Source organism: Blennius ocellaris, assembly GCF_963422515.1.
Source record: "Blennius ocellaris genome assembly, chromosome: 9".
NCBI lineage: Eukaryota > Metazoa > Chordata > Actinopteri > Blenniiformes > Blenniidae > Blennius > Blennius ocellaris.
The window spans coordinates 11,442,901-11,453,694 of record NC_137658.1 but is presented as its reverse complement, the minus strand read 5'-3'; the positions used below and the strand labels follow the sequence as shown (position 1 = coordinate 11,453,694).

Genomic DNA, 10,794 nt, shown 5'->3' with positions numbered 1-10,794 from the left:
AAGTGAGGATTGTTTCTCTTCGAATTCACACAGATGAGACATCACAGTGGACGTGTGTAACATGATGCCTTTTTAAATAAAAAAAAAAAAAAAAATCGATTGAGTTCAAAAAGGATGCGCCACCGCGGGCAGGAACGTTTACGCACCGGGTTGAATGATATACTGTAGACACACCTTGGGACTGTTTGGTCATGAGACTGTGTGGATGCGCGGACTGCAGCTTGATTCAAGCCTGAGCTTCAAGGTCTGAGAGCATCGGCACCATGCAGCTACATCCCGCACCCTGAACTTCTATAAGGACGTTTTGCGCTCCACGACCGAGACTCGGATTTTGTGCAAGATCTGAAAAAGAAAAAGAAAACGAAAAAAGACAAAAATGGCATTGAGCGAAAACTGCAAAACGCAACCTGCAAAAGACCAAGGCTCGGTGCAGAACCCTCCGTCGGATGTTATTGAATTAAACGTGGGTGGGCAGGTGTATTACACTCGCATCGCTACTTTGACGAGCTTTCCCAATTCTCTCCTCGGGAAGCTGTTCTCCAACAAAAAGGGGTCTTCAAACGATTTGTCCCGGGACCTCAGAGGACGGTATTTTATCGACAGGGATGGCTTTCTGTTTCGATATGTATTGGATTACCTTAGAGACAAGCAAGTTGTCCTCCCTGACCACTTTCCCGAGAGGGGAAGGTTGAAAAGGGAGGCGGAATACTTCCAGCTGCCCGATCTAGCGAAACTTTTGTCTTCCGACGAGGGGAAACTCTTTCCAGATGACTTGTACTACAGCGATTTGGACGACATGTCCCAAGGCAGCGACCAGAGGTTTTATCCCTCTTACTCCATGGACAGGAGGTACGGCTACATCACGGTGGCTTTTAAAGGAGTCTGCGGCGCGGGAGGGAGAGAAACTCAAACTGATGCCAAAGCCAAAAAGTTACCCAGAATCTTCATCAGCAGCCGGATTGGCTTGGCGAAAGAGGTGTTTGGAGACGCCCTAAATGAGAACAGGGACACGGACAGACCACCGGACCGATACACTTGCAGGTTTTACCTGAAGTTCAGGCATCTGGAGAGGGCTTTTGACATGCTATCAGAGAGCGGCTTTCACATTGTGGCCTGCAATTCGTCCCTGACCGCGTCCCCGGCTGGTCATTACGCAGACGACAGGGTCTGGTCCAATTACGCACAGTACATCTTCTACCGTGAGTGAAGATCTCTTCCCGTTCTATACCCTTAGAAGTGATGGGAGTTAAGGTGAAGGCTTTTCGACTTTAGAGAACATCACAGTGCACACGACAGCTCAATAAAAAACAACAAAACGTATCCCTTACACAAACACATCCAGCCACCAACAACATCTTTTATGTCTCATAGAACACAGAAAGAGATGATTTTTTTTTCATTAAATAAGTGAAGGTGTCCAATGTGTAGTTTTACATAAAAAAAAAAAAGATTCGAATGTAATTTGTATTGAGAGATTTGAAGGTAAGCTATGGGAAGTGGGGTGTGTTTGATTGCACCACCAGGAGATATGGTCGGGTTGCCACATTATCCCCAATAAATCTTTGCAAACCTTGCGGTGGCTCACTTCAAACTTGTGCTTTGTGTCCAAGATAAGAGGCACACTTGCCCACGGACCCCAGGGGAGTTGAGTCACAATGCTGCTACACTTCAAGTACACATGCGTCATGCTTATACACGCCTTATTGCTCACATTCTGCCAGCCGCTGGGTTATGAATAATATAGCACCAGTGGGAAGGCAAAAAAAGACGTGAATGTTGCTCTTTTCTCTTGAAATAGCTTTCCTTTGATTGAGTTAAATACAAAGTTCCCGAGTCAGCAGACAACTTAATTAGATACAAGTATGGTTCATTCCTTGGCAGAGGGAGGAGCTGGGCCATATGGCCAATTAAAACGAATACTTAGTTCATTAATTTGAATGGCTCCTTTTAGATAAGCTGAAGAGAACCCAGTTGCTGGGTCAAGGTTGGAGATGCAAGAGGGGTGGCCTGAAGTAGACATGACATATGGTTGGTTATGATTTACCAGTAGCATTTCTAATATAGGGTAATTATTACAGAGGGTGTGCCTCGACCTGAGGAAAGAAAAAAAACATTCCTTCATGTAAGATTTTCCTGAGTCATTCAATGATGTGGAGTGCAGCATATGGTGTAGGTGTTCACCCCCCTTCCCCATTAATGCACATTGCCCAAGGACAAAGTCATGGGACAGTAAGGAAAGGATGAGAAGGTGGGAAGAGGCAGTGAAGGAAGTACCTGTGCTGCATGAGAGGAAAGATGCTGCAGAGTCAGAAGAGCACAGAGAGGGAAAGAGAGAAGAGAGAATTTTATGAAGCAAGCAGAAAGGAAGTGAAGAAAGGGGAGGCAGGCAGATGGAGGAGAGAGAGTGGGTGAGCAGGAGGGATGAAGGAGTAAAAGTTGCATGAGACCTGGCCATGGGGAGAAAGAACTGAGGCAGAAAGAAGCGAGAGGGAGCGGGCGCAAAAATAGATTAAAGTAAGGATCGGACAGGAAAGTTCATCGAGTCTGAGGGCGCGAACAGGGGGGGAAAATTGGGGTGGGGGTGGGGGTGGATGTGGTGGTAGTGGGTGGGTGGAGGTGGGGGGGGGTTTGACGGAAGAAGCGGAGAGAGAGTTTTAATTTTCATTAAAACCCTGAGCGCAAGGTGAGGCTGAAAGGAAATACACGTATAAATACATCACTTATGAGACAACGGCTTAGTCTGGATGATGGATAGACACATCATACGCAGACAGGCGTGAGAGCCCTTGGTTCACAGCAGCACAGTGGACTGCATCCACTTTCAAAACTAATACTGTAACCTGATTCTGAATATAGGACACTGGCTGGCCTAGGGCAGGTAGTCCTAAACAACGAATGCATGTCGACAAGTGCACCTTTGGGGGGCACGAAACAGATGTGCTTTATTGCTGTTTGTTGTTCTCCAGCAGAAGACTTCACTGCTCTCTTCATACCCATATGCAGGCTCATCTGGAGCAAGAATGGCAGGAGTGAGGCTGAGTTTGTTGAGAGTGTAAAAAGAGCAATCCAGCAGTAAACAAACTGAGAGACTGTCTTCCAGCCTGTCAGTTCCTTAGCATCAACAATGGAGCTCCTCTTCTTAAAAGCGTCAGTTGCTTTCTCCAGCTCCTCTGACTGTCAGCATTACTGTGGACCGCCGTTTTCAAAAATGCCCACGGTGGATATATTCATAGATTTCATGCTACATCTGTATAAACAGTCAGAGGACTCTTCCCCTTATCATGCAAAGACCCTTCTCTTAGCTGCCGTCATCCTCTCCTGCCCAGAGGACTGTATGTTGTTGGGTTTTTTTTGCAGACTAATACAAATGATACTCTGAGTAAAAGGGCACTCTCCTCATGAGGCCACAGTGTCTGAGCATCCATTAGGCACAAAATGTTTAGCACGAAACCACCATGATGAATAATTATCATGTAACCAATTTTTCCATATTTGCCTTTGAAATGAACAGCAGAGTGAGTATGAAATGAATCAAAAATGATAACATGTAAATGTTAGCGAGAATAGGACAGAGAGAAACAGATGGACAGAAAAATGGTCAGAAAATCCTGAGGATTAGAATCAATCCATTGTGATAAATGATACTATAAATCCAGGACAATATATATATAAGTATGACATTTTAAGTCACAAATATCCCTTGAGTTCAACATCAGGCTGGAGCCTTGCGTGTAAATTTAACATATTCTTCCTGTGCTTGGGTGAATTGGTCCAAGAATCACAAGACAGATCTGGTTGGTTACTTGGCATGTGTGAGCCCTGTGATGAACCCCTGGCCAGGGTGTATCATGCCGTTTGCCCAATGTCACTAAGAATAAGCAAGACCTTACGTAATTCAAACTTAAAAATGGGTAAAAGAAAGGTATGGAGGTATGTATTGGGGGTAGCCGATCCTGATGCAGCTATAGCTCTGCACATTTTAGGCGTGCCTGTAACAAGACTGTCACATTTCTTCAGACACAAGTTTGGATGGATTATTCCGAATGAATAGTTAATATTTTAGGATTCTTTTTCGCTCGAGTTTCATCTCACTTTGCTTCAAGATGGGCTCTTCTTTCATCTGTCTTGTCATCTGTCAAGCAAATAAAATGTAGGTCAATTAACATGCAAGAGATGTTTGGGTCTTGGATTGGCAGAGACAACATTATTTCTGTAGTGATTAACAACTCTAACCTCCCAGCTGGCGCTTGGGACCAGTCTCCTTATTGGTAATTATCTCTGGGGAAAGACGAGAGTGTTGGCTAATTAAAAAGCAATCTGTGATCTCAAAATAATTCCCCTGCTGTCCTCTGAGAGATAAATTGCAACCTATTTTGAAGATAGTTTAAAACTGTATAAGTCATGTTTGTTTCGGATCTCAGTTCATTGATGAAAAACGATTGATCATCTCAGGCTGCAAACATCAGAGTGCGCTCAGACTTTACTGCGCCCACATCACAGTAGCAGAGCAAATCATCACTGAACATTGGGATCGGTAAGATCAGAGCGTATTTCATCTCTCCTTCACTGAGAGAGCTTGCGCCAAGTCAAAATAGAAGACACGTAACGTTTAGATAGAGAATGATCTTGTCGGGTGTGCTCTATTAATATAAAGGTGCAGTCTTCATTTGGGCTGTGAATGAGATGATGTGTGGACATAATGGCTCCTGAACTATGGCCACAAAGCGGCACAGAGAGACAGGAAAAGTAATCAATTGCCTGGGTGTAATAGAGTCACAGATTGGGCCGTCCCTGAGCTCCCACAGTGCCTGGCTGGAGTCTGGATGGATTGGCAATACCTACAAAAGATGGATGATGTTGCCATGAATAACTCATATTCATCTTAAAGAGCGCTTGGGTAGAAAAATGGTCCAAAACAAGGAGAGGTCGATGTTCTCGTGCCACACATATTCTCTCAATAGTAAATGTGAGTTTATTGAAAAGCTGCAGATACAAAAAGAAGACAAAAAGAAAAAGTTTTTGAGATTCAAATCCAATCCATCCATCCATCCATCCATGGATCCATGGATGGATGGAAATCCAATCCATTCAGCAGCAACAGTTTGTCATTGAAACCTGACAACCGTTTTCAGGACTGATTTCATTGCAGTTCCAGTTAAAAATAAATAAATAGAAAAAAATGCATGCACATGTGATAGGTTGTATAAACATAGCAGTTGCTTTTTCAGTACAATAAATCCACAAGAAAAAAAAAACATTTCACCAATATAATGCCCTCTCCTCTTTGATAATACACGTTGGAAAATATCAAATATCACAAAGATAATGACATGAAAACCACAAGCTTTGTGGCCCATCATTGAGGAATGGAAGTAAATTGTGTGATAGGTCTTAAAGGGGTGGAGGGGGAAAAAAAGCAATATAATGAAGATAATGAAAAAAATCTGCCATTATTTGAGCACTTTCAGATATTTTTGTGCCTTGTTATGCTATTTCTGCTCCGTGTAGCTGTGGGAGACCAGGTTTAACAGCCCTTGCTGTCTGACATCTAGCGCCTTAATGATCCCTCCAGAGACACTTAATGGATACTTGGATGCGAATCTCTTCACTGGACTGAGTATTATCTTGAGATGGGGGGCATCCCTTGTGTTAGTATGCATGAGGAGACCTTTCTAAAGTTAGAAACTGATGTGTTGTGTCTCTTATTTTAGGATGCATGGAAGAAGTAGCACTTTGACTGAGTTGATTAGGTTTGTCTCCAAAAATTTAAAAAAAGAAAAGCTTGATCCATGACCTCAATGCTCCATGCTCTCTCTTAGATGACAGTTTTTGAATAAAACTATTTTGACAGGACGAGAGACCAAACTCGCTCCTCTCCTTCTCTTTTGATCTCTTGAGGCATCATTGAGGTGATGACAAGAGCTCTGCACATACTTGAGACACCCTCATACTTTGTCTCAGGACTCGTCTTGCTTCATCAGTGCCTGTGCAGGGGAAGGGTGTGGTCCCGGGTCAGGGGACGGGCCCTCGGGGACAGAGGCCGATACAGACGTCTCAATCCGCCTGGGCTGGTTGTTCATCTCCCTGTCAGGGAGAGACTCTGTGGACAGCCACCTTCTGACTCGGGAAGGGATGTAACCCGCTTGTCATTAACAATCAGCCAGCGAAGTCGTCACTCTGCTCATGGAAAGCAGATAATGTGGTCTTTGAGAACCATAAGAGATGCTTAGTGTCCTTGAATTAGGTCATGAAACTTAGTTGCCCTGACTTATTTATCACAGGCTCTCTCTCTCAGCACTGCTACTGATAAGAGTTGGGTGAAGGTAATTAATATTGACAAATTTGAATGTATGCAGATATTAGAGACGCTATTATACCTGGCAAGGCGTTGCTGCAGCCATCATTTAGCCTGATCACAAACTGCTGAAGTGATACTTTTGCAGCAAATAACACTATCTTGGTGAAATGGATTTCCCTCTGCCTGTGAGGACGGTCACTGCCTTTGCAAGACAAGCCTTTTTTCCTGCTGCAAGGACACGCTGGCCTAATTTGTGAACTAACAAGCATGTAAACCACACTCCTCCCAAGGCAGTGGAAGAGTAAAAAAATATTTGTGCATGTGGATATAGTGTTGAAAAAAAAAAAAAAATCAGATCCAAGCTCAGAATGTCAGTTCAAATATGCATATTCAACCTGATAGTTGAAATGAGCCTTGATGCAGTCGCTGAATTAATCAAGGATCCACCTCTGTTTTTGGCTTAGTTCATAACAAATGTTGTGACTGAAGAATGTTATCACGATCGAGCTGTTCAGAAGCTGCAGCACTTCAACATAATTCATACTGTTCAGTCTCACAGGATTATGGTGTGCTCGAGTAAATAACAGACCGAAATGGAAGTGACTATTGTGTACATGTTTATTTCATAAATTCAGAAACTGAGTGTTTTTTTTTTGTCTTAATCAGACAGCTTGGGTTATAAATCACTGTCGAGTGTTCAAATCTTGTCATTCATTTAGATTGAGGGCACAGTTTGCATCAGTGCACATATTTTTCCCATTTCAGAAGCAGGCAGCTGTGGGTCACTGGAGTCTAAATATGAAATAAATCGCGGTGAGATCTCCTTGTTGTGTGCAATAACAACGTGAATTCGCAGAGTGATGAATCTCCCTGGTTCCCCTTTATTTATTTTTGCGCCTCTCGACTTTCAGTGCACGATTGTGCAGAGCCTCCCCGAGATTATGTGACTGAAGGATGGTGCTTCTCCAGCCAACGTAGTCGCCGTCATTAGACATCTCTGATGAGTCAGCTTGGGAGCACAAATAAAAAACAAACCCACTAATGTCTGGCAAGAAACCCAGTGACATTTTGCTTTGGAGATTGTCAGAGGACTGTGCCTTCAGTCTCAATTATGTCCTACTTTTGTACTATTTGGAGCCTTCAAAAGCTTATTTCAATTTATTGTGCGGATAGCCGATTCTCTATGAAGTGGACCTCTCTCAGCCGTGAGGACAAACATCGCTGCATTCATTTGAGGCCTGAGGATACCCCCGAGTGACACGCCTGCATGCCTCCATCCTCTGAGCAGAACTCGACTCCTCTGTGTTATTTATGAGTATTGCAGACACAGCCCGGGTCGGGTCTGAGGACCGGCCCTTGTCTTTTAATGTGGCTGGAATATGATCTTGTAGACAGGCCGTATAGATCTGAGAAAAACACATTACAATCAATGGCTTCCCTGAAAAGATACCAAAGTGTACTGTACACACCCACTTGTTTAAATGTACCAGAGAACGACTACGTTTCCTGACAGGGCTCTTAGCTGTTTCCTGTCTTGCTTCAGATCTGGACGCTACATTTGTTTTGTCCAAAAGTACAGTTTTGTTTTCGCATTGCAAGTGATTAGGCGGCAACCAACTTTCTCAATTAATTGTTGTCATGAAAACAACCTGGGTGCTTCGCTGCTTTAATACGATTCATCCTTCTGCACAGGCTGAACATTTTGTGTTGCCCTTATTGGGTGTTGGCTCGTTTCCTAAACGGGTTACCCCTCCGGACCACAGCATCCATCCATTTAGAGACAATGCTCAGCCTCTTCCTCTTGATCCTCCTTACTAAAGCGCTTGCGTCCATTTGCCTGGTGCTGCTCCTCTGCCGGATTCAGTGAGATTCATTTTCTGTGGGGGGAAATTGGTGCGCTGATTGGCCTCTTTACTCATGGATTAGCCATTAAAAAGCTGTTAGCCACTCTCTCACTATCAGCTCAATGCAATCATCGCACCAGAGATAAGGTCGTTATTACAGTCTGTGCAGAGAGGTTAAAACCCCCTTGAACTCTGTTCAGTTTATATTGGTGCATGCACTGGAAGGAGGTAATGGACAAATTATTGCTCCCTCTGAGATATGGTTGCTGTTGAGTCTATATCATAGCACCGGAAAAAGCTATTAAGAGCTTTGCGTCTATGAGTTTATTCCTCATGTACTGTTGTTTACATACTGTGTACACAGCCATTCGCAGCACAGAACATTTCTACCTGTTACTAGATCTCAATAAGATCCCAGTTCATGGCTATTTTTGGACATGAAAGATGGCTACTGTGTCTGCGTGAACACTCTACAAGCCAGCAGGCAGAACTGTACAGTATTTGTGCTCCGTAATTAGCTGTGTAGGAGGATGTGAGATGAGATGAGAAGAAGGTACGAAAGGGAAAGAAACAGACACAAAAATATTTTTCTTGTACCTGTTCACTGCTCATATAAAATTCCTGACATTATGAGAGATTGGGAAACCTCCAGGGTCAGCAGATACATCCATTCACTCTGATATTCGCCAACCTGACTCAGCCGAGATAACATATGCTTTGTGTTTACCGGCTTTTTCTCAGCTGTTGCCTGCCCAGAGGGATAAAGCATATTCCCCCAACTTATTTGAGTGAGTGATCTGAAAACACAAAAATAATACACAACCTTGTCGGCAGCCAGGTTACAGTTCCTAATAAGAAATTGTGACGGCAAAGCAGATTGCTTTGGCTCTGAGACAAGCTCTGCCTTGGGAAATGGGAAAGGTCTTTTCGGAGCCGTGCTGAGCGGCACTGAGCTCTGGGGTTCTCCTTATCAGAGGAAGCAATATGCACAGCCCACCAGCTTTTTGAGATTCAGCAATTAAATGTCAAACCCAATAACTCACATGTTCTTACAGCTGTGCCCCCCTAAATACCCACATGCACTCATCTGATCCTCGCTTTAAGATATCTGCATGACATTGAAACTGCTGTGTCGGCATTTGTCAGCGTTTGCTTGATCACGGTACCTGTTCATTTTGATTAAAACTGGAATCTGTCACCATCAGCCGGGGCATTAGCTCGCAGTGGTTTTTGCTGCAGAAAGGTAGACTTCACTGTGATAGAAAATGTACAGCTTGTGGCCAAATTCAACTGACAGATGTACTTGTGTGGGTTTTATATTGTAGGTGGGCCGTCTCGGTGGTCGTCCTCCCACTGTGACTGCTGCTGCAAAAGCCACAAAAGTGAACGCGAGGGGGAGAGCGGCACCTCCTTCAATGAGCTCTCCACATCCTGCTCCGAGACACAGTCCGAGGCCAGCTCCCCCCAGGGAACGGTGATCTGTGGCCCTGTGAGCCGCCACTCTAACATCCAGACCCTGGACCGCCCCATGCCCAAAGGACCAGTTCACATGCTGCAGCAGGCAGAGATGCGTCGCAAGACGGACATGCTGAGGGTCAGAACCTTTGGGGTTCGAGAGCGAGAGGCTGCAAAAAGGAAAGCAAACAAGGAGAAGATGACGCCAGAGCAGGAGCTGGAGAAATGCATCCAGGACTTCCGGCGCATTAGGATTCCTGATCGCTTTCCGGAGAGGAAGTACATGTGGCAATCAGAGCTCCTGAGAAAGTATCGCCTTTAAGTATGAAAGAGATAACAGAATAAAGAGACAGAGATGGTACAGCAGTATCATGCTGAAGAGTATGAAACTGCACAGGCAATACACAGCACCCTCTATGACACATACTGTACTCGAAAGAAAAAAAAGAGAAAAGAAATAATTGTTGGACATTTTTCTGCCAGGATGATTAGTGAAGCACACACAGTACAAGACACAGTACAAGACAGTGTGAGTAGTGGATTTGTGAAGTATGCACAGTGTTTGTGTGTGTGTGTGTGTGTGTGTGTGTGTGTGTGTGTGTGTGTGTGTGTGTGTGTGTGTGTGTGTGTGTGTGTGTGTGTGTGTGTGTGTGTGTGTGTGTGTGTGTGTGTGTGTGTGTGTGTGTGTGATATGCACATGTGTAAATCAGGTGATCCCTGTCGGGGCTTACTTATCATGTCACTGAGCTGAGACGCAGGTATAGTAAAGGCAACAATATGTCTAACAACAAAGCAACCTCAGGGGTACAGCATTGTTTCAGTTCCTCCACCTATCACATACTCCGTGTGCGTTTGCCCACAATAGCTGTTTTGTACCCAGATGGTGCGATGAAATATCACCAAATATTTCACAGATAACACATATAGGCCTACTTATAGTATGCTTTGAAAACAGCACTGCATGTCATTTCACCCTTAGCATAAATATGCAATATCAAGTTTCAATTCACTGTTTCGTGTGATGGGTAAAAATGATGTCTCATGACTGGGAGTAACGCAACTGAGGGGAGCACTGCCTAGATCTGTTTGCCATTGTAAAACTTTTCGTCTGATGTTGTCATTACGTGTTGGATAGATGATGTTGTGTAGGTAGAGTCTATGACAATGGATATTGGTCTAATCCTTGATTGTAAGTAT

The 10,794-nt window shown here is 44.1% G+C and overlaps 1 protein-coding gene across 1 annotated transcript; it reads left to right on the top strand.

Moving 5' to 3' along the window:
* Positions 1 to 376: 376 nt before the first annotated feature.
* On the top strand, positions 377 to 9,919 carry LOC308134444 (BTB/POZ domain-containing protein KCTD16-like; the record flags this gene model as incomplete). The annotated part of the gene is made up of 2 exons (XM_080502182.1): positions 377 to 1,199; positions 9,468 to 9,919. 2 exons carry the CDS (start codon positions 377 to 379, stop codon positions 9,917 to 9,919), a joined length of 1,275 nt encoding a protein of 424 aa, XP_080358308.1.
* Positions 9,920 to 10,794: the final 875 nt, after the last annotated feature.